Raw genomic sequence first — 24,492 nt, 5'->3', positions numbered from 1 at the left:
ACCTGTAAAGGTTCTTTAACCTTGTACAGGTGCTGCCAAACCTGTAGATTTTTTTCCAGAGTTTTCTGTTTTTATTTCTAAAATATGTTTTAGCTGCTTCAGTGACCCTCATAGAATACAAAAGTAAGCTAGCCAGTAATATTAAAGAGGATTCCAAAAGTTTCCTCAGATACATAGTGTAAAAGAGGGGCAAGAGTGGATATTGAACCACTGGAAAACTCTGTTGGAGAGGTAGCAATGGGGGACAATAAAATGGATGAACTAAAGTATTTGACATTAGTCTTCACTGTGGAAGAGACTGGCAATATGGTGGAAGTTCCAGGTGTCAGAGGTCATGAAGTGTGTGAAGTTAGCATAATTAGAGAGAAGGCTCTTCGGAAACTGGAAGGTCTGAAGGTAGATTAGTTATCTGGACTACATGGTGTACACCCCAGAGTTCTGAAAGAGGTGGCTGAAGAGATTGTGGCGGCATTAGTAATGATCTTTCAAGAATAACTAGATTCTGGTATGGTTCCTGAAGACTGGAAAATTGCAAACGTCACTTTGCTCTTCAAGAAGAGAGAGAGAGGCAGAAGAAAGGAAACTATAGGCCAGTTAGTCTGACCCCAGTGGTTGGGAAGATGTTGGAGTCGATTATTAAGGATGAGGTCTCGGGGTACCTGGAGACACCTGATAAAGTAGGCCATAGTCAGCATGGTTTCCCTGAGAGAAAATCTTGCCTGACAAATCTGGAATTCTTTGAAGAAATAACATGCAGGATAGACAATAGAGAATCAGTTATGTTGTGTACTTGGATTTTCAGAAGGCCTTTGACAAGGTGTCACACATGAGGCTGCTTAACTAGCTATGAGCCTGTGTTATTACATAAAAAGATTCTAGCATGGATTAAACAGTGGCTGATTGGCAGGAGCCAAAGAGTAGGAATAAAGGAAGCCTTTTCTGGCTGGCTGCCAGTGACTAGTGGTGTTTCACCGGGGGTCTGTGTTGGAACTGATTCTTTATACTTTATATGTCAATGATTTGGATGATGGAATTGATAACTTGGTTGCAAAGTTTGCAGACAATACAATTATAGACAGAGAGGCAGGTAGTTTTGAGGCTGTAGAGAGGCTCAGAAGGAATTAGACAGATTATGAGAATGGACAAACAAGTAGCAGATGGAATGCAGAGTCGCTAAGTGTATGGTCATGCACTTTGGTAGAAGAAATGAAAAGGTGACATTTTTCTAAATGGAGACTAAGTACAAAAAACTGAGGTGCAAGGGAACTTAAGAATCATTTTGCAGGATTCCCGAAAGATTCATTTGTAGGTTGAGTCTATGGTGAGGAAGACAAATGTAATGTTGGCATTCATTTGATGAGGACTAGAATATAAAAGCAAGGATGTAATGTTGAGGCCTCACTTGGAGTACTGTGAGCAGTTTTGGGTCCCTAACCTTAGAAAGGATGTGCTGAACTGGAGAATGTTCAAAGAGGCTCACGAAAATAATTGTCATATGAAGAACATTTGATGGTTCAAGGTCTGTATTTGCTGGAACTCATAAGTTTGAGGGGTGACCTCATTGAAACCTATTAAATGGTGAAAGGCCTTGATAAAGAAGGTGTGGCGTCTCAGACCAGAGGACACAGCCTCAGACTGAAAAGAAAAACAAATGTCGTCTTTTCATACCAGAGCACTGTTAACAGAAATGCCAATGAATAGGTTTCACTCAATGCCTGTTGGATTTCTCTCAAGGTCCTCTAAGACCAAAGGGCATAGACTCATTAGAGGGACGTCCATTTAGAACAGAGGTGAGGAGGAACTTCTTTAGCCAGAGAGTGGTGAATCGGTGGAATTCTTTGCCACAGACAACTGTGAAGGCCAAGTCCTTATGTATATTTAAGGCAGCAGTTGATAGATTCTTGATTGGTCAGGACATGCAGGGATACAGGGAGAAGGCAGGAAATTGGGTCTGAGAGGAAAAATGGCTCAGCCATGACAAAATGGCAGAGCAGACTCATTGGGCCAAATGGCCTAATTCTGCTCCTATATCTTACAGTCTAATGTGTGGATTTTCTCATTTGTGTTCCTGTTTCTTCCTGCTTGCTAAAGATGTGTTAATTGACTGATGCATTTCGAATGGTAGAATGGAGAGTAAACAAACATTATTTGTATAAATGGGATTTAATGATTGCTAAAGGGCTGTATAACCGATTCTAACTTAAATGTGTTAGTTTAGTGCCAATGGGATTGGGAAGGCCAAGGAAATGAACAGGAGAAAGAGGTTGTCTGGGGAAAAAGCCCTTTCAAAGCCAAAACAGCTGCTTTTGTTCTTCAATAGTCAAGTCACTTTTTATTGTCATTTCAACCATAACTGCTGGTACAGTATACAGTAAAAATGAGACAATGTTTTTCAGGACCATGGTGCTACATAAAACAGTACAAAAGCTACACTGAACTACGTAAAAACGACACAGAAAAAAAACTACACTAGACTACAGACCTACCCAGGACTGCATAAAGTGCACTTTTACTGTACTTTTACTGTAGAAAATTTTAGCTTGTTTTTCTGATTACAGGTATCCGTTACAGTACAGATGTCTGTGTGGATGAAGTGAAAGCTCTGGCTTCTTTGATGACATACAAATGTGCAGTGGTTGGTAAGTGCTGTGACCAGTGCACTAAATCTGTCTTTTGATGTTTGAATGGTTTATCCTCGGCATTGTGTTAACAAATATATTAACTTTCCAATGGAATGTCTTCTGTTTAGGGAAGTAATCAGTTCTGGAATAATTTTTAAAAGTACATTCTGAGAAATGTTTTGCAAATGCTTAAAATTCCTTTACCAGTTTATCAGTTGGAAAATACAGATTGGAGCTTGTACATTTTCCTCATTCATCATTATCATCATCATCATCATCATCCAACTAACCACAAGATAAAGTAGTTTAAAATGCAGAGATTCTCCCTGTATACAGCCTGTCCTTTCTCTCTCCCTGTATTCCATTCTCAGGATTCAGTGCAAAGATTGTGCAGTGGAATATTTGTAATCATGTACTCAATTTACATTTTAAATGTTTAAATATTGTTTGCTATATATTTGGATTTTTAGAAGGTGAACCCTACTTAATCACTGACCATAATCTCTGTCTCGTTTTTGAGTTTGTAATTTAGCTTTTCAAAAAGTAATTTGAAGTTGGACAGCGATGGGTAGAAGAGATGGACTGAAATAGTCCTTTTGCCTGATTCTATAGTTAATTTTAAGCCTGAAACTTAACATATTTCTCAATTTTTCCTCCCTTCCCAATGTTCTAGATGTACCCTTCGGTGGGGCTAAAGCCGGAGTAAAAATTAATCCGAAGATGTACTCAGTAAGTAATGCTGGTTAGCTTTCTTGCTTGTATTTAATTTCTATAATGAAGTACTGCCCTCGACAGTTGAAAATCAGATAATTCATGTTTGAAAACAGTCCAAAATTAAAAAAAAAATCTGTGCAACACACACAAATGCACGAGGAACTCAGCAGGCCAGGCAGCATCTAAGTGCAACGTATCGAAGTTTGCTGATGACACAAAGATGGGAGGGAGTGTAATGAGTGCGGAGGACATTGAAACCCTGCAGGGGGACATAGATAGGCTGAGTGATTGGGCAGACATTTGGCAGATGAAATATAATACTGACAAGTGTGAGGTCTTGCACTTTGGCAGGAAAAATAATAGAGCAAGTTGCTATCTAAATGGAGAGAAACTGGAAAGTGCTTCTGTGCAAAGGGATCTGGGGGTCCTGGTGCAGGAAACACAAAAAGTTAGTATGCAAGTGCAGCAGGTGGTCAAGAAGGCCAATGGAATGCTGGCTTTTATTGCTAGGGGGATGGAGTATAAGAACAGGGAGGTCTTACTGCAGTTGTACCGGGTATTGGTGAGACTACACCTGGAGTACTGCGTGCAGTTCTGGTGTCCATATTTAAGAAAGGACATACTGGCTCTCGAGGCAGTGCAGAGAAGGTTCACTAGGTTAATTCCGGGGATGGGTGGGTTGATGTATGATGAGAGGTTGAGTAGATTGGGACTCTACTCATTGGAGTTCCGAAGAATGAGAGGCGATCTTATTGAAACATATAAGATTGTGAAGGGGCTTGATCGGGTGGATGCGGGGAGAATGTTCCCAACGATGGGTGAAACTAGGACTAGGGGGCATAATCTTAAAATAAGGGGATGCCGTTCCAGGACTGAGATGCGGAGAAATTTCTTCACTCAGGAGGTAGTGGGGCTGTGGAATTTACTGCCCCAGAGAGCTGTGGAAGCTACTACACTCAATAAATTCAAAACGGAGATAGACATTTTCCTGGATAAAAATGGCATTAGGGGATACGGTGAGCGAGCAGGTAAGTGCACATGAGGCTAGGTTTAGATCAGCCATGTGATCTCCTGGACCAGTTTTAGCCTGGATGGGTCGGAGAGGAATTTTCCAGATTTTTTCTCCTCAATTGGCAACTCGGTTTTTTTTCCCCGGGTGATCACATGGGTTTGGGTGGGATGAATAATAAAAATGGGCGGCATGGTGCCCTGTTGGTTGGCACTGTTGCCTTGTGGGATTTGGTGAAAACTAGAGTTAAGATTGGATCAGCCATGATCTTGTTGAATGGCGGAGCAGGCTTGAGGGGCCGATTGGCCTACTCCTGCTCCTAACTCTTATGTTCTTATGTTCTAACGAAAAAATAATACAGTTGAGGTTTTGGGTTGAAACCCTTCTGCAGGACTGGAGAAAAAAAGCTGAGTAGATTTAAAAGGTGGTGGGAGGGGAGAGAGAAACACAAGGTGATAGGTGAAACCTGAAAGGGGAGGGATGAAGTAAAGAGCTGGGAAGTAAATTGGTAAAAGAGACAAAATGCTGTGGGAGAAAGAAAAAGGAGGGGAGGAGGCACACCAGAGGGAGGTGATGGGTGGCCAAGGTGAGGGAAGGAAAAGGGGAAGGGAAATGGTGAAGGGGGCTGGTTTTGGGGGGCATTACTGGAAGTTAGAGAAATCAATGTTCATGTCATCAAGTTGGAGGCTATCCAAACAGAAATATAAGATGTTGTTCCTTCAACCTCAGTGTGGTCTCATCATGTCAGTGGAGGAGGCCATGGATGGACATAATCGGAATGGGAAGTGGAATTAAAATGTGTTGCCCCTGAGAGATCCCGCTTGACCAGCTTGGCGAAGCAGTCTTCCAGTCTACATCAGGTCTTACTGATATGCAGGGAGCATGGGACACAGTAAATGACCTCAACAGACTCATAAGTGAAGTGTCGCCTCACCTGGAAGAACTGTTTAGGGCCCTGAATGATAGTGAGGGTGGATGTGTAGGGACAGGTGTAGCACTTGTTCCATTTGCAAGGATAAGTTTCAGGAGGGAGATCAGTGGGGAAGGACGAATCAAAAAGGGAGTTGTGTAGGGAATGATCTCTACAGAAAGCAGAAAGTGGGAAAGGTGTGCTTGGTATTAGGATCCCGTTGGAGATGGTGGAAGTTCTGGAGAATTATGTGCTGGATGCGGAGGCTGGTGAGGTGGTAGTTGAGGGGAAGAGGAACCCTATCCTTCGTAGGGTGGTGGGAAGATGAGGTGAGAGCAGATGTGTGAAATGAGAGAGACGCAGTCCAGGGCAGTGTTGATGGTGGATGAAGAGAAGCCCCTTTCTTTGAAAATCTCCTTCATTCTAGAATGGCATAGTCCTGAGAGCAGATGCAGTGGAAATGGAGGATTGAGAGAAGGGGATAGTGCAAGTAAGAGGGTGGGACGAGGTGTAGTCCAGGTAGCTGTGAGAGGCCGTGGGTTTGTAATAGACATTGGTGGATAAGCTGTCTCTGGAGATACAGTGAGATCGACAAAGGTAAGGGAGGTGTCGGAAATGGACCGGGTGAATTTGATGGCAGGGTGGAAGTTGGAGGCAAAGTGGATGAAGTCGACGAGTTCAGCATGGGTGCAGGAAGCAGCACCAATGCACTTGTGAATGTAGCATAGGAAAAGTGCGGGATGGTTACCGGTGTAGGCTTGAAACATAGACTGTTCCACGTAGCCAACAGGCAGGCAGGCATAGCTGGGACCCATGTGAGTGCCAATGGCTACACCTTTTGTTTGAAGGAAGTAGGAGGAGCCAAAAGAGAAAATATTTTGAATAAGGATAAGTTCTGCTGGGTGAATGAGCGTGGTGGTGGAGGGGAACTGGTTAGGTCTGGAGTCCAGGGGGGAAAAAAAGGAAAGCTTTGAAGCCTTCCTGGTGGGGGATGGAGGAGTATTTAGAGTGAAGACAAGGCGGAGGAGATTTTGTGTCCACAATTCTGATTCATTTGGATCCAATAAGTGCTGATCTGCTGAAATTGTCAAATCTAATATTGTACTGAGGTGGAGTGTGACTTTAAATAACAGTTTAACTCTTTTCAGTGGGTATAAGTTAAACAACTTTTACTAAAGAATGTTAGTAAAAGATACAAGAAAGTACAGTGGATTCTAATTATTTGGGCTATCAGTTAATCAGGGCAGCTGCTTATTTGGGGCAATTGTTAAACAACAAAAATTAATAGAGAAAATAGTTAGGATTCCCTTCCCTTAGTTTGGACACTATGCCACTTAATTGGGTCAGGAGACTGTTGCCAAACAGTTTCTAACTAGAGGTAAGAGAAAATCTGCGAATGTTGGAAACCCAAGCAACGCATACAAAATGCTGGAGGAACTCAGCAGGCCAGGCAGCATATAATGAAAAGAGTGAACATTTGACATTTTGGGCTGAGACCCTCTGTCAGGACTCTAGCATCAGTTTTTAAATCGTGTGAGTTGAACTATTTGTGTTCAAAAAGCAGTAATTTTTGTCATTGATAGTTGTAAGAAATGAGCCGCAAGACAATTCAGAACTGTTTTACTCTTTGGGCTTTCAAGCATTCCGTCTTGAAGTCAAAAATGGCTATGAGTGAAAATGAAATGGTTTTGCTACTTCAAGTTAGGAACTACGAAGAATTTGAAGGCATCAGCAATCATCTTGAATGTTACAATGGAAATGAAGATTAGGTGGATGCAATCGGCAAAGCATTGTATGAAGGCAAACTAGGTGTTTGCACTGATTTTGTTCATTCACAATCAAAAGAATGTGGCAGTGTCCATTGGATGAATTCCTCCCATGACTATTTGGAACTAGCACAGTTTTATAGTACTGTTGTAGTATTGGTAGTGTTCTAATTTGTTTAGTATTTCATTAAATACATAATTTGTTGCTCAGTTAAACAGTAGTTTCTTTTTAATACTTTTAAAAAACTATTTCTATGAAAGTTCAGCCAATTGGGATAGCCATTTAATTGCGCCAAAATGTTCTGGTCCCAATGAATGAAAATCCACTGAATATGAAGTATCATAATTTGTATTGTAACATTAATATATCAGAAATTTCAGCTGAAAATGTCAGTGGGTTGCGGTTTTTGTTCCATCAATATTTAAGGGGGGAAAAAGAGACAATGACATTTTGAAGGGTGTGAAGAACTTGTTAAATGCTGTTGGAGCTTACGAGCACCATTCAGTGTTCATGAGATACCAAGTTAACACAAACTGTACAGAGAGACGCATCAGTTTGTGAAGACCAGCCTGTACCTTCTGTTCATCAGGCAGAAGCATTTCCAAGGTAAATGGACATCTCTCGGAGTTGTAGTCACATAGCTTCAAGCTCGTTTCAAACCAATGTTTCCTGCATTTTTTTCATTTGGAGGGCAAAGCACAGTCAAGCTAGGGAATTGAGCTTTTGCTGAAATTTGAGGGATTAGTTTATTGTCTGTGGCATTTTAGGTAACCTGTCCATTGCTAACCTCGATTCCCTGATCTTGTTTATAGCCTTCCTCTCTCAGGCCCACTCTACAAACTTGAAGTGATGAACAATATTAAGGCATCAGACTGAAAAGATGTCCATAGGACTCTAGAAGCATGTGTTAGGAAAAATAGTATTCTAGTACCTGGAATTCACTGGATAGCAAGCTTTTTACTGTTTACCTGTGCACATCACATGTATTTTGAATTGTTTTCTATTAACTTGCGGTAATATTTTGTTTTCTGTTGTGTGTGATATGTATTGTGGGTGTTCCTTTGTCCAGAGGAACATTATTTTGTCTTTCTCGTTATCTACTACACCCCCAATCTTGGTGTCATTCTCAAATTTGCTGATCCAGTTTACCACATTATCATTCAGATTGTTGATTTAGATGACGGACAATAACAGACCCAGCACATCACTAGTCACAAACTTCCAGTCAGAGAGACAAACATCTACTACTGCTCTCTGGCTTCTCCCTCGAAGCCAACATCTAATCTAGTTTGCTACCTCATCTTGAATGCCATGCAACTGAACCTTCTTGACTGACCTCCCATGTGGGACTTTGTCAAAGGCGTTGCTAAAGTCCATGTGGACAATATCCACTGCCTTGCCTTAATCAACTTTACATGATGGATTAGATATGACCTGCCACACACAAAGCCATGTTGACTATTCCTAATGAGTTTCTGTTTATCAAAAAAATTATTTCTTTGTGTGTTCTCTTGCATTTCTTATACTCCTTAAATACCTCATTTGCTCCTTCCTGCCTATACCTGCTATACACCTCCTTTTTCTTAAGCAAGGCCTCAATATCTCTCAAACCAAGGTTCCCTAAACCTGCTATCCTAGCCTTCTGATAGGAACATACAAATTCTATACTCTGAATATTTCACTTTTGGAAGTCTCCCATTTATCAAGTATACCTTTGCCAGAAAACAACCTGTCCCTATCCACACTTGCCAAATCCTTTCTGATACCAAATTAGAATCTAAACCTGAGGACCACACCTATTCTTTTCATAATTATCTTGAACTAATGGAATTATGATCACCAGATACAAAGTGATGCCCTACACACACTGCTTTCACTGGCCCTGTCTCACACCCTAATAGGAGATCTTGTATTGCACACTCTCTAGTTGAGACTGCTTTGATCTGATTAAGGAAACTTTCTTGAACATGTTTGACAAACTCTATCCCATCTAACCCTTTTGCTGTATGCGAGCCCCTGTCAATATGTGGAAAATTAAAATCACCTGTTATCACAACTTTATTTTTCTTGCAATAGTCTGCGATGTCTGTTCAAATTTGCTCCTTTAAATCCTGTGGAATGTTGGATGGTCTCTAATATTCCATTAACATGGCCAGCCTTTTCTTATTCCTCAGTTCCACCCATACAGCCTCAGTAGATAACTCTCCAGTTTGTCCTGCCTGAGCACTGCCATGGTAATTTCCCTGACTAGTTATACCACCCATCCCCCTCCTGCTCTATCTCTTCTAAAGCAACGGAATCCTGGACTGAGCTGCCAGCCCTGCCCCTCCTGCAACCAGATCTCACTAAGGTTACAATGTCATAATTCCACGTCCTGAACCATGCCCTACGCTCATCCGCCTTTCCTGCAATACTCCTTGCATTGAAATATATACAACTCAGTACATTGTTCCCATTACACAATCTATTGATTCCTAACTTTGTAGGCTTAACAACATCTTTCCCCACAACCACTCCTCTAGCACTCTGGTTTTTACAGATGCCCCTACAAATTTAGTTTAAATCGCCCCCCTCCCACTCCCTGGCTGTGCAGCATTATTAAACCTTTCCTCAAGGATACAAGTCTTCCTCCAATTCAGGTGCAAGCTGTCCCTTCAGTACAGGTCCCACCTTCCCTGGAAGAGAGCCGAATGATCCAAAACTCTGAATCCCTCCCTCCTGCACCATTTCCTTGGCCATATGTTATACTGTATGATCTTCCTATTTCTTGCCTTGCATATGCTCAATATCAGAGAATACAAGAAAAATAAATATAGCTCTAATTTGTCGCTTTTTTGTTGAGGTAACTTGCACAGGGAATATAGTATCTCAGTTGCAGTGTACTAAAATGCTTTTGCCAGCTGGTAACGTAGTGGCATCAGTGCCGGACTTAGGAGCGAAGGCTTCTGAGTTCGAATCCAGCCGGCTCCCTTGCACACTTTCCATCCGTGCTGGGTTGAGCGTCAAGCTAGCAACTTGGCCTCGTAAAAACAAGAAAGCTTGCTTTAAAAAAAAAACTACCATCACGACGGCATCCCAATGACTCCACTCGGAGTCAAGGGCTTTCTTCTTCTTCTTCTTCATGCTTTCAGTTATGTAGTTTTGAAATGAGTCTTTTGACAAGTATCTTGAGTCAAAGATGGTTTATGTTTGAATCTGGAAGTCAATTTTATAAAGTCTCATTTTAGTTTGTTCAGTGCTTGCATTGCACTACCCCACACTGACCAATTTTCTGCACTATTGCAGGATTCCGAATTAGAAAAAATCACAAGAAGATTTACTATTGAGCTGGCAAAAAAAGGATTTATTGGTAAGTTTGTGAAGAATTCTTCTGAAGTACATAATTCTCACCGGATTATATACAGCAGCTGTAGACCAACAAGAATAGTTCAGCATGCCTTTTAATAAAATCATGCTTGCCAACTTCATTCTCTGCCTGCTGCAGCTGTAACAGATCCTACACATGGATCAAGTTATGTTAGCTCTGAGGGCCATGCAGTTAACCTGCAATGCATGATTTTGTAAGGAATAAAATTATGCCTTGACTCGAGGCTGGGTATGAGGAGGGTCTGTGTAGGATGATGAGAGACATGAATCATTGGTGTAAAGTCCCTGAACCGATAGAGATCTGTAGTCAGTGGAGAGGAACAGGGTGAGGGGAGTATTTGGAAGAATCGGAGTTGACGGTTTGGGTATGGAATTGGGGTTCTGGATCACGTGGACAGGAATGAGCTCCATGAAAATGAATTGACTGAAGAATCAAGTGGCTGTTGTAGGATGGATTGTATGGGGATGGTGAGGCTACTCATTAAGAACTTTTGGGCTGGGCTAGCAGAGAGCAAACTCGGGTGATCCAAAGACTCAAAAAATGCAAAAGCCCATTAACTGCTGTGCTGTCAAAGCATTGGGAAATCCCATAAAAATAGTCCAACTTAAACCAGGTTTCACCGTAATGTTGTAGGAAAAAAATTGCAAGTATTAAGGGGTCAAAAGCTTCCATGAATATAGAAGTAATAGGAAGGTTGGGTGAAGAAGGATGGGTCTCACTGCAGTAGACAAGTTGTGATTTAGTTGGAGCATAGCATTCACTGAAGAGGTGATTGGGTCAGCTAAGTTTAAGATGAAGTACTTTAATGGAGGGTTAGGGAGAATTAACATATTGATCCAACTCTGGAGATGAAATTTTGATAGTTTTGGGTGAATGCAGGATTAGAGGCTCAGATGAAGTCATACAGGATACCATGATTATGAATTCTTAATGATCTGAGGGCTGGAGGTAGATGTCATTGAAGAGGGTTTTGCAGCAAGGACTAAGTGAGTTTGGCTCTCATATTAGTAAGCTGAGAGAGCAATTAAATATGTAGAAATAAAACAGTTGTCACTGGATTACTGGATCATCCTAAATTTCTTAATAGGCTCCTCCTCACTTAAGATGTTTATACTATTGTTATTCCTCATTTGATGTTCCCTCTTTCTGTTGCCTTATTTCTGAAATGTGCTGATTACAGACCTTTTTTCCAATCCTGCATTCAAATTGCGATGTGCAAAGTTTTTGACAGGTTTGAAATTTAGTCTGGACTAAGCAAAATTTACATTTAATTTTCAACACCTTCTGTGGTTTCCACCCCCCCCCCCCCCACTCCCCCAAGCTTTCCATACCCCATGAGTCGGTTATTGCTGAATTTGGTCTGGATATTGGAATGTAATTCATTCCAGTGGCAGTTGAGGCGCCATGAGAGCCAACCTAGCAATATGATTTTCTTTGCCTCACTCCCTCCTTCATCTCAGTATTCTGAGGCGGCTGCTTATAATTTATTTCTTGCTACGGCTGAAATTAATACAGGTTGGCAATGGAATTTGAGATATTGGGCCTATGAAGATTGTCAGCAGTTTAGTATGAGCTTTTTGACTTGTTTCATAATTTTTTTGATAGTTCGGTCTATTAAAATGTGAAAACAATGGATTTGACATTAAATTTGTAATATTATTTGAGGGCAAAAATATTGGAGCCTTTACCAGAGTCAACATTTCATTTTCCTTTTGATCAGTCAATGTGAGGGGGTTCCCTCTCACCAGTGCAAGCTATTTATTTCCTTTATCTCCATGTATTTCCTCTGTTTTACTTGAACAAGCTGGATGAGATGAAGTTTAGGTACTGCAAGCCATGGATCTGCAATATCCTACTGGAGTCTTCAGCATCCATAGTTACTTGGTCAGAGAGTGGCCTGATCCATACCCTGCCTGGCATCTACTGTGCTGTTTTCCATCAGCAGATAATTGTATACCAATTCAGAATGAACTATGGTTGACATCCAAACAAATCTTGTAGTCACTGGAGATCTGTGATCTAGCTGCAGAAATTCCTTGGGTTTAGCCATCTTAAAGTGTTTCATCAGATGCCTGTCTTCTATTCTAAGACCAGAAATGGGGATATTCACTGATTGCATATTGTTCAATTCCTTTTTGCTGTAAATCAGCAAATGAAGTAGCACAGACCAAAAGGAAGCGTGTATCCATTACCTCAAAAGTTGGGTAATGCCCAGTTCCCTAACCATCATCCTGAGGATCAGTTGACCAGAAATACAGCCATATTTAGCTACATTAATGCTACAAGTCAGGGTATCCTTTGAGTGGCTCACACCTTACAGCCCTAAACCTTTTTTCTACTATATGTGATGGTATTGTCTACTCTAGCCTGGGTAAGTGCAGTTCTGGGTAATATTTGAAGCTTAATAATCTCCAGGACTAAGCCATCCTTTCCAGCACCTTAGGTGTTAATTACCTTTTCTACTGGCTTAACTGTTACTGCTGTGTACTGTCTACAAAATGTTCCCATTAACCTGGTTGGACTACACTAACATCATCATCATTATTATGTGCTGTGTCATATGACGTGGGTGATCATGGTCCTTGACCACGATTGTTCTTGGTAATTTTTTTTACAGAAATAGTTTGCCATTGCCTCCTTCTGGTTAGTTTAGTGTCTTTACAAGATGAGCGACCCCTGCCATTATCAATACTCTCCAGAGATTGTCTCCCTGCTGTCAGTGGTCGCATAATCAGGACTTGTGATATGCCACCGGCTGCTCATATGACCATCCACCACTTGCTCCCATGGCTTCACATAATCCTGATTTGGGGGGTGAGGGGTGGATAAGCAGGTGCTACACTGTGCCCAAGCGTGACCTGCAAGCTAGCAGAGGGAAGGAGCATCTTACACCATTTTTGGTAGAGATATATCTCCAAAATGACAAACCAAATGACAATGCTCCAAAATCTGGAAGTTTAACATTAAGAAACTCAAGGACAGCAGATGTAAGAGAACACCATCTCCTGCCAGTTTTCCTGCAAACTATTGCATCATCAGTAAGTCTGAATCCTAGCACACTCCCCAATAGCATTGACTGAATATCAACATCCAAAGGGCTGCAGCAGTTCAACACTTCAAAAAACTAGGTAATGATAGAGATCTAGAAGATTATAAGGCTAGTGGGAAGGAGTTTAAGAATGAAATTTGAAGAGCCAGAAGGGACCATGAGAAGGCCTTGGCGGACAGGATTAAGGAAAACCCCAAGGCATTCTACAAGTATGTGAAGAGCAAGAGGATAAGACATGAGAAAATAGGATCAATCAAATGTGACGGTGGAAAAGTGTGTATGGAACTGGAGGAGATAGCAGAGATACTTGATGAGTACTTTAGTATTCATTATGGAAAAGGATCTTGGTGATTGTAGGGATGACTTACAGTGGATTTAAAAGCTTGAGCATATGGACATTAAGAAAGAGGAAGTGCTGGAGCTTTTGGAAAGCATCAAGTTGGATAAGTCTCTGGGACCGGATCAGATGTACCCCAGGCTACTGTGGGAGGCGAAGGAGGAGATTGCTGAGCCTCTGGCAATGAACTTTGCATCATCAATGGGGATGGGAGAGGTTCCGAAAGATTGGAGGGTTGCAGATGTTGTTTTCTTATTCAAGAAAGGGAGGAGAGATAGCCCAGGAAATTATAGACCAGTGAGTCTTACTTCAGTGGTTGGTAAGTTGATGGAGAAGATCCTGACAGGCAGGATTTATGAATATTTGGAGAGGCATAATATGATTAGGAATAGTCAGCATTGCTTTGTGAAAGGCAGGTTGACTGAACTCGGCCTTTTCTCTTTGAGCAGAAGAGGGTGAGATGTGACCTGATAGAGGTGTATAAGATGATGAGAGGCATTGATCGTGTGGATAGTCAGAGGCTATTTCCCAGAGCTGAAATGGCTAACATGAGAGGGCACAGTTTTAAGGTGCTTAGAAGTAGATACAGAGGAGATGTCAGGGGTAACTTTTTTTACACAGAGAGTGGTGAGTGCATGGAATGGGCTACCAGCAACGGTGGTGGAGGCAGATATGATAGGGTCTTTTAAGAGACTCGTTGATGGGTACATGGAGCTTAGAAAAATAGGGGGCTATGGGTAACCCTAGGTATTTTCTAAAGTAAGTACATGTTAAGCACAACATTGTTGCCCGAAGGGCCTGTATTGTGCTGTAGGTTTTCTATGTTTCTGTGTGATTTGATACCATCTCAATGGTAGTTAGGTTTGAACATGAACTACTGGCCTTGCTGGTGACACCCATATCTTGAAAAACGTTCACAGCAGTTACTATGTAGGCTGTTTGATGAACTGAATCTTACACATATGCATTCTTTAAAAAAAAAATTTGTTCTATCTTCTGAACATTTCAAAATTGACGACAGCTTATTAAATATGAGAAAAGTCTGATTAAAAGTCTGTAATTTTCATACCAGCTGAATCCAGCTCAGACTGCATGATGTCTTTTTCTAGTTGCAAGACACTTTTGATCCATCATGAGGTGTGACTAATTATGTCACTTTGAGAATGTTGGGATTCTGTGCTACTCTGGCACAGGATTTTAATAGGCAAGTTTGTCCATTACCAAAATGTATGAGAGCAGTGTTTCTCACGGACAGAAAAATAACTTGAGGAGGTAGCCCATAGAAGGTGCGGAACTGGGTTCTGTTGTGTGCAGTTAAAGTTTCTATTTTTAATTTGTTCCAATGTTTTACTGTAGATTTAGTGATTCTTGGAAGGTCAAAGCTTTTGTTTGCCCTCTTAGGACCTGGTATTGACGTGCCAGCCCCTGACATGAGCACAGGTGAGCGAGAGATGTCTTGGATCGCTGATACTTACGCCACAACAATGGGACACCAGGTGAGTGGACAAGGAAAGTGAATGGATAAGATCTTTTTGCTTCTGTGTCAAATCATTAGATGAAATATTAGAAGTCTTTAATTATTCAAGACTAGGTTATTTATTGAAAGTGAATATGGATTTTACAACAGGCTAATTCTGACTTCCAGATTCTGGATTTGAATCTCTCATCAGCCAAGAAATTGCAGGGCATAAGGTGAGCAAAAGGGCATAGAAGTGGCAAAGGATGTTAGTAGAATACTGTCACTGGTATCTGGCTGTTGATTAAAAGTGCATTAATTTAAAAAGAATTTAATGCTCTCAAATTCATTTTTTCACTCATTTGTTGTTACTTCCTTTGACTAAATAAAGATATTAAATTCCATTGAAACTGAATCCAGCATTCATGGATTTTGGGCTGAAATGTAACAACCAAAGTGCCTGGTGGGGCAGCAAAAGAGCCTGATCATATGTCTGGCATTCCACTATCAATATCTCTAGTTGCCATTGACCTGAAATTTAACTGGACACCCATGACTGAGTAATTCATTTTTGTAGTAATTTTATCTCCAAAACACCAAAATGAATGCCAGGAAGGTTCTTTTTAGGGAATGGTAATCTCAGCCAGAACCAGAAGCATAAGCAGAATCTATAAGATTTTAAGTGTTTGTTACTAAACATTTGAAAAAGATCAGGGAAAGGAATAGCATGTGGACCTTACATGTTTTCCAAAGATCCTTATTACAGTAGCTCTTCCAATTCTAGCACTGAGATTAGTATTTTTATGTTCTCCAAGTAGTTCTTCAACATGATTTTTTTTCCCCTTTGATATACAAGTTCTATTTGCCTATAGCTGGTGATTCTCTGTCCTCCCATGATTGTTCATTAGCTGGATGTGCAATATATCTGGGAGCCTGTTACTTGATGAGGATACTGGCAGAAACTTAAGTCTAGATTGGCAGCTTCTATTTTCCTAATACTGAGTGTGTCTCATGATGTATACATGTTTAACATTTCAAACAGTTAAAACCATAGCCTTAATCTGCATATGGTATATATGCAGTTCCTATCCCGCTTACCTATTTGTACAGTGCCTTACTAAAGCTAAGTGGGAAAAAATTCCAAATCCTGAGCTCCACCCATTGATGAGATTGATCTTCAGTACCCTTAGTCTGAATACATTTGGCTCTGACAGTATTGCAGATGAGTTAACACTCCAGTGGTTGAAGGCATACCTCACACAAAAGGAGATGTTGTAATTGGAAGTTGCTAAGTCTTGGCTTAGGACCTCACTCCAGAGGTTCCTCAGGGTAGTGTTCTGTGCAAACCATCTATTGCTTCATCAGTGAATCTTCTTTCAGAAGGTCTGAAGTGGAGATAACTGCATTCTCATCTCAGCAAATGAAAATGTCCATGCTTGCATGCTGCAAGACTTAGACAACATTTGGGCATGGGGCTGTTCAGAGGAAAATAATATGAGCACCATGAGTCAGGCGATATCCATCAGTAATAATTTTCCAACCACTCTTGATATTCAAAGGTATTATCATTGCAACGTCCACTACGATCAATAAGCTAAATCCTGGAATGCCCTTCCCAGAAGCATTTCCATCTGAAGAACAGTAATCATTCAAGAGAATGGCTGAGCAATTCAAGGTTAATAAATCCCCTCCTTACCAGTGATGCCTATATCCTGAGGTGAGGAGTGAGATTTGGTTGGAATAAGTAAAACTAAAGCTAGTTGCTCCTGTTCACTACATGTACTAGTGAAAATGATCTCAATGATGAGCCACATATCCAGGTTTCCTCAGGACAAAGTTAATAGGTGCATAATGATTATGGATTAATGATGGGTGGGCAAAACTGGCAGATTCCTAAGAAGTGTTTTAAACAGACATTAAAGTAGAAAGAAATTCATTTATACTGCAAGAGAAGAAAATGCTGACATTCAAAAAGGTCTGAATTTCTTTGCATATTACAAAATGTTAGCTTGCAATTGGTAATTATAATGCAACTGGAATGTTTTACTTGACTATTCTTGAAAGTAGAGTTGATGAAATCATATCTAAATTCTGCTGTAATATCTCTACCTAAATGAACACTTTTGCCTTGGGTGAGGTACAACTGATGTTTGCAAGCCTGATGGCTGGAATAAAGGTATTAGTGAAAGAAGGCAAAAAAGTTATGCCTGCATTCCTAGAGTCCAGAAGAATAAGAAGTGATTTCACTGAAACACATTCTTGAGGCTTCTCTTGGGACAGGTGCAACAAAAGTTTCCCCTGGTAAGGAAGGCTAAAATTAGGGGTTAGACATGTAGCACAGGATATTCACTGAGATTATGAATAGCTGGAGTTCTCTACTTTTATCAACTTTCTCTTCTACGTGTCAAATGATAGACTTAGAAGATAGAGGATCTAGGGGCAGTACTGGATGATGGAGTCAAAATACAAAATGCCATCCTGCTCCCAACTTCTAGTGTTCAAAGCAATTTGGGAGCTTCTGATCACCAATCAAATTGTAGAGGTCAGGTAGTTAAAGACTAATTACTTCAGCCATGTAAAAACAGAGTATTGCATATTACAGTGGATTCCAGTTAATTGGGACTGGTACATTTTGGCTCAATTAAGCTGCTGCTCCAATTAGTTGATTTATGGATGTAGTCAAAAGGTATAAAAAAGACAAACTACCATTTAACTGAGTAACAAATTATGCATTTAAATGAAGTATAAAAAACAAAGTAGAACACTAGCAATACTACAACAGTACTATAAAACTGTGTATTAGGTCCTTACTAACAGAGTAATTCATCCAGTGCATATTGCTATATTGCTGTGTTCTTTTGACTGTAAATGAACAAAATCAGCAGAGACCGAATATACATAAAGGACTGCCTTCATACAATTCTGTAGAAGATTGCATCCTCCAAATCTTCATATTCATTGTAACATTCAGGATGATTGTCAATACTTTCAAATCCTTAGCTTGAAGTAACAAAATCATTTCATTTTCACTCCTGGCTATTTTTGGCATCTCCAAGCCTGATGCTCTAACCTGTAGTGAGCAAAGCAGTTTTGAATTGTCTTGCTGCTTATTTCTCGCCAACTATCAGTAACAAATCACTGCTTTTGGAACACAGGCACATGCAACTAATGCCTTTTTATAAAACTAAATGCTCCAAGCACAATGTAGTGTCTAATGGCCATGCTAGTGCATGCAACTGACGCTAGTTAAGAACTGTTCACCAACAGTCTTCTGTCCCAGTTAAACAGAGTAGTGTCCCAAATAAATAAAGGAAACCCTGGCTATTTTCTCAATTTAGCTTTTGTTCTTTGAGTTGTCCCAAATAGTCAGCTGCCATTATTTACTGATGATCCAATTAACTGGAATCCGTTACACCCAAGGAACGTATTGGTTTTGAAGGAAAGAATAAAGATTTGCTGGAATATTTCTGAGGTTGCAAAGTCTGGGTTATGAGGTAAGATTACATACCAAGTATGATTTGGCATTTGGAAAAATTGTATTTTATGGTGGTACGGAAAGAGCCTAATAGAATATTTAACCACTGAAAATTGAAGCAAATGGACAAAATTAGAAGCAGGCCATTCCAGAGGTAAGAAAAAGGCTTGTTAGAAACAGGAGCTGATAATTCAGCCTTTCAAGCCAGTTTAGCTATTCAATAACAAAATTGCTGATCCATGACTTAATTCAATTTGTTCATATCCTTTAAAATCATGCGTTAACATGAAATTTTAATCTGGTAAATTTGCATTCTTTAAAAGAATACCTTGGTGCATTTCCCATTATGACTGATGCATATGTTCTATATAGAAAAATATTTTCTCGTATCAAATTCTTTATTACTTCTAAAGGTGTCAGAAGGCAAAGAATCTTGTTATAACTAACTAGACTGGGGCTGTAAATAGAATAGCAGAAGACTCAAATGCTCTAACTGAGACACAATACAACAGTTGCTGGAAATACAGCATAAGAATTGTGGGAAAGCTTAGCGAGTTAGGCTGTATCTGTGGTGCAAAATTGGGTTGTATCAAGTCAGGAATTGAAAACAGGAACTGACATGCTGGGAATCTGAAGCAAAAACAAAATGTTAGTAACACTTGGTAGCACACAGAGAGAGTGAGCCAAATAATTTAGTGTGCACGCAAGTGAAATGTTTTGATACATAAATTTAATATTGGAGAAGTTGATTGTAGTGTGGTAGAGCTATCATATGCAACCTCTTATTTTAGTGATACCATTTTGGGTATTAAATGAAGATTTAAGTCTTTGAGGAACTTAAGGAATAATGGCTTTTAATGCAAAAGGAAATCTACCTTATTTTCAGATTATATAATACTCCTGCTTCCATTGCTGATATGTAAGCACAAAATGCCTAAAGCTGAACTGGATCTCCTGTAGCCATGAAATTATTGTCAAACATAACTTATTAATTTGCCAAGAAAGCATAGTGAGCTGCACGTGGTGCAGGGCCAATTTTTTTTGGATATCAGTTTCATCTTGCTGCACAAGTTGGCAACCAGTCATTTAGTGATCGATGATTAACCAGATCAGTGTGTCCAGCAAAGTCTCTTTATCCATAGACCCTGTGTGAAAACTAATCTAGCTGTCTAGTATTTGTCATGGGATATGTTTGTATTTGCCTATAACTTACCTGCAGTTTCAACTAGTGTTTGGGCACTTTGGGGTGTCAGTTATCAGTGAGAGTGTTGTGGTATGTTATTTATGAAGTGTTATTACTGAGGAATGAGTTCAGGAAGTACTTGATGAAGGCTGACTGAGAAGGGGCATAAACTCAAATAACCTTTTATTGGATTTGGCTCCTGAAGTTGAAGGGCATTAGGAAGATGCCAGCTGCAGGAATTTTCAGCAACAGAAAGAAGTTTCTCTATGTGGACCCAACTGTATTGTATGTGTTTTTAAGTTTGTATTAACAATTTTCTGTGGCAGGATATAAATGCTCATGCCTGTGTGACTGGTAAACCCATCAGCCAAGGTGGTATCCATGGGCGAATTTCAGCTACAGGACGTGGAGTATTCCATGGGATTGAGAACTTTATTAATGAAGCATCCTACATGAGTGTCCTTGGAATGACCCCAGGCTTTGGAGACAAAACTTTCGTCATTCAGGTTTGTAGTGGATACTGAACAACGCTTTACCTCATTCAATTCTGCTATGTCTATATTAATACCCTTTGGGCATGACCCTTTAACCACGTGGAGGAAATATTTGTAATTGATTTCACTCTGACTTCTACATTCAATATCTTCCATGGATGTGCGATGCTTTTTAAAAGTGTTCAGCCCTCAACCCTTTGCTCACATACGTAAATAAGTATTACAATTTTTATTTGTGAATAGCGTGCTCCATTTTTCACAGTAGACCCCAAAACAAAGGGAAAATTGTAAAGCATGAAAAACTAAAAATTCAAAACTGAAATGTCAGCAGTTCAAAAGTATTCATCCCCATTTGTCAGTACTTAGTCGAACCACCTCTTGCAGCTATTGCAGTCTTTAGATAAGTCTCTATCAGCTTTACACAATGTGATGGAGCAAAATTTGTCCATTCCTCCTTGTGAAATTGCTCAGGCTGTGCCAGGTTAGTTGGGAAGCAGTGGTGGACAGCAGTCTTGAGGTCTTGCCAGGGATATTCAATGAGGTTAAGGTCAGAACCCTGACTGGACCACTCAAGGACATTTGAATCCTCACTGCTCTGGCAGTGTGCTTTGAGTTATTGTCCTGCTCAAAGACAAACTTCCACTCTAGTTTAAGCTTTCTGGCAGAGGCTAGCAGGTTTTTTAATCCAGGATCTCTGTATTTAGCAGCATTCATCTTCCCACCAATCCTGACCAGATTTCTAGTCCCTGCTGCTAAAAAGCATCCCAATATCAATATGCTCGCTCCACTGTACAGTAGAGATGGTGGTAACTGGCTGATGCACAGTATTAAATATTATGCTACACGTATCGCTTAATGTTGAGGCCAAAAAATTCCACTTTAGTCTCATCTGACCACAAGATCTTCTTCCACATCTTTACAGTATCTTCTAAGTGACGTTTTGCAAAGTCTTTATGGGTAAGGATGTTTTTTTTATCCAGGGTTTCTTCCTTGCCACTCTTCCATTTAAAAAATCCCTTATGTACAAGGTCTTGGAGATTGTGGAGCCAGGAACTTTGTCTGCTATTGCAGCTACAGACTTCTGCAGTTTCCCTCTCTTATGAGCGCAATTCTTCTCCAGTGACTAAGCTTAGAGGGGCAGTTTGATCCAGACAGTGGACTACACTAAGCTCCGAGGCATGTTCAGTGCCTTCGAGATGGTCTTGTATCCTTCCCTATATTTGTGCTTCTCTGTTATCATTCCCTGGCCTGCCCTTACTTTGGTCTGTTGAAAATCTAGCATCCTGTTGGACCTTACTGAGAGAGGGTATATTTATTCATTGAAAACAAGTGACCTACATCAACAAATCAGACAGGCGATTCTGTGGACACAGGAAAGAAACTTGGATGGTAGTTTGCCTCCCAGGTGCCAGGGTCCAGGATGTTTCTGATCGCGTCCAAGATATCCTGCGGTGGGAGGGAGAACAGCCTGAGGTCGTGGTACATATTGGTACCAATGACATAGGTAGGAAAAGGGAAGAGGTCCTGAAAAGAGACTACAGGGAGTTAGGAAGGAAGTTGAGAAGCAGGACCACAAAGGTAGTAATCTTGGGATTACTGCCTGTACCACACGACAGTGAGAATAGGAATAGAATGAGGTGGAGGATAAATGTGTGGCTGAGGGATTGGAACAGGGGGCAGGAATTCAGATTTCTGGATCATTTTGGACCTCTTTTGGAGCAGGCGTGACCTGTACAAAAAGGACAGGTTGCACTTGAATCCCAGGGGACCAATATTTTGGCTTGAAGGTTTGCTAAGGCTACTGGGGAGAGTTTAAACTAGAATTGTTGCGGGGTGGGAACCGAACAGAAGAGACTGGGAAGGTTGGCTCACAAATAGAGAAAGCTTGTAGACGGTGCGAGAGGGAAGATAGGCAGGTGATAGAGAAGGGATGTGCTCAGACCGAAGGTTTGAGATGTGTCAATTTTAATGCAAGGAGCGTTGTGAACAAAGCGCAGAGACTTGGATGGCTCAGGGACAGGAATGGCTACTTCAAGTGCCGGGTTTTAGATGTTTCAGAAGGGACAGGGAGGGAGGCAAAAGAGGTGGGGGTGTGGTACTGTTGATCAGAGATAGTGTCACGGCTGCAGAAAAGGTGGACGCCATGGAGAGATTGTCACCGGAGTCTCTGTGGGTGGAGGTTAGGAACAGGAAGGGGTCAATAACCTTACTGGATGTTTTTGTTACAGGCTGCCCAATAGTAACAGGGATATCAAGGAGCAGATAGGGAAATAGATCCTTGACAGGTGTAATAATAACAGTTGTTGTGGTGGTAGATTTTTATTTCACAAATATTGATTGGCATCTCCATAGAGTGAGGGGTTTAGATGGGGTGGAGTTTGTTAGATGTGTTCAGGAAGGTTTCTTGACACAGTATGTAGATAAGCCTCCTAGAGGAGAGGCTGTACTTGATTTGGTATTGGGAAATGAACCCGGTCAGGTGTCAGATCTCTGTGGGAGAGTATTTTGGAGATAGTGATCATAATTCTATCTCCTTTACAATAGCGTTGGAGAGAGTTAGGAGCAGACAAGTTAGAAAAGTGTTTAATTAGAGTAAGGGGAATTATGAAGCTATCAGGCAGGAACTTGAAAGCATAAATTGGAAATAGGTGTTCTCAGGGAAAAGTATGGAAGAAATGTGGCAAATGTTCAGGGAATATTTGTGTGGAGTTCTGCATAGGTACGTTCAAATGAGACGGAGATTATGGTAGGGTACAGGAACTGTGGTGTAGAAAGGCTGTAATAAATCTAGTCAAGAAGAAAAGTAAAGCTTACAAAAGGTTTAGAGAGCTAGGTAATGTTAGAGATCTATAAGATTATTGGGTTAATAGGAAGGACCTTAAGAAGGAAATTAGGAGAGCCAGAAGGGGCCATGAGAAGGCCTTGGTGGGCAGGATTAAGGAAAACCCCAAGGCATTCTACAAGTATGTGAAGAGCAAGAGGATAAGACGTGAAAGAATAGGACCTATCAAGTTTGACAGTGGGAAAGTGTGTATGGAACCGGAGGAAAAAATAGAGGTACTTAATGAATACTTCACTTCAGTATTCACTATGGAAAAGGATCTTGGTGATTTTAGTAATGACTTGCAGCAGACTGAAAAGCTTGAGCATATGGATATTAAGAATGAGGATGTGCTGGAGCTTTTAGAAAGCATCAAGTTGGATAAGTCGCCAGGACCAGATGTGATGTACCCCAGGCTGCTGTGGGAGGCGAGGGAGGAGATTGCTGAGCCTCTGGTGATGATCTTTGCATCATCAACGGGGATGGGAGAGGTTCTGGAGGATTGGAGGGTTGCAGGTGTTGTTCCCTTATTCAAGAAAGGGAGTAGAGATAGCCCAGGAAATTATAGACCAGTGAGTCTTAGCTCAGTGATTAGTACGTTGATGGAGAAGATCCTGAGAGGCAGGATTTATGAACATTTGGAGAGGTATAATATGATTAGGAATAGTCAGCATGGCTTTGTCAAGGGCAGGTCGTGCCTTTCGAGCCTGATTGAATGTGACTAAATACATTGATGAAGGAAGAGCAGTAGATATAGTGTATATGGATTTCAGCAAGGCATTTGATAAGGTTCCCCATGCAAGGCTTATTGAGAAAGTAAGGAGGCATGGGATCCAAGGGGACATTGCTTTGTGCATCCAGAACTGGCTTGCCCACAGAAGGCAAAGAGTGGTTGTAGACGGGTCATAATCTGCATGGAGGTCTGTCACTAGTGGAGTGCCTCAGCGATCTGTTCTGGGACCCTTACTCTTCGTGATTTTTATAAATGATCTGGATGAGGAAGTGGAGGGATGGGTTAGTAAGTTTGCTGATGACACAAAGGTTGGAAGTGGTGTGGATAGTGTAGAGAGGTGTCAGAGGTTACAGCGGGACATTGATAGGATGCAAAACTGAGTTGAGAAGTGGCAGATGGAGTTCAACCCAGATAAGTGTGAAGTCAAATATGATTCTTGGTCAAATATGATGGCAGAATATAGTATTAATAGCAAGACTCTTGGCAATGTGGAGGATCAGAGGGATCTTGGGGTCCAAGTCCATAGGACGCTCAAAGCAGCTGCGCAGGTTGACTC

At 40.9% G+C, this 24,492-nt stretch overlaps 1 protein-coding gene across 1 annotated transcript in view; it reads left to right on the top strand.

Moving 5' to 3' along the window:
• LOC140714218 (glutamate dehydrogenase, mitochondrial) overlaps positions 1-24,492 on the top strand; it is a 99,118-nt gene that overhangs the window by 53,338 nt on the left and 21,288 nt on the right. Inside the window, exons 2-6 of the mRNA XM_073025224.1 lie at positions 2,559-2,639; positions 3,295-3,350; positions 10,307-10,370; positions 15,176-15,270; positions 20,215-20,394. Coding sequence (XP_072881325.1) covers positions 2,559-2,639; positions 3,295-3,350; positions 10,307-10,370; positions 15,176-15,270; positions 20,215-20,394 — 476 coding nt within the window. The remainder of the gene's footprint in view (positions 1-2,558; positions 2,640-3,294; positions 3,351-10,306; positions 10,371-15,175; positions 15,271-20,214; positions 20,395-24,492) is intronic.

Source organism: Hemitrygon akajei, chromosome 21 (assembly GCF_048418815.1).
Source record: "Hemitrygon akajei chromosome 21, sHemAka1.3, whole genome shotgun sequence".
Lineage (NCBI taxonomy): Eukaryota > Metazoa > Chordata > Chondrichthyes > Myliobatiformes > Dasyatidae > Hemitrygon > Hemitrygon akajei.
Note: the sequence above shows the minus strand (reverse complement) of the source record. Positions and strands in the feature narration are given on the sequence as shown.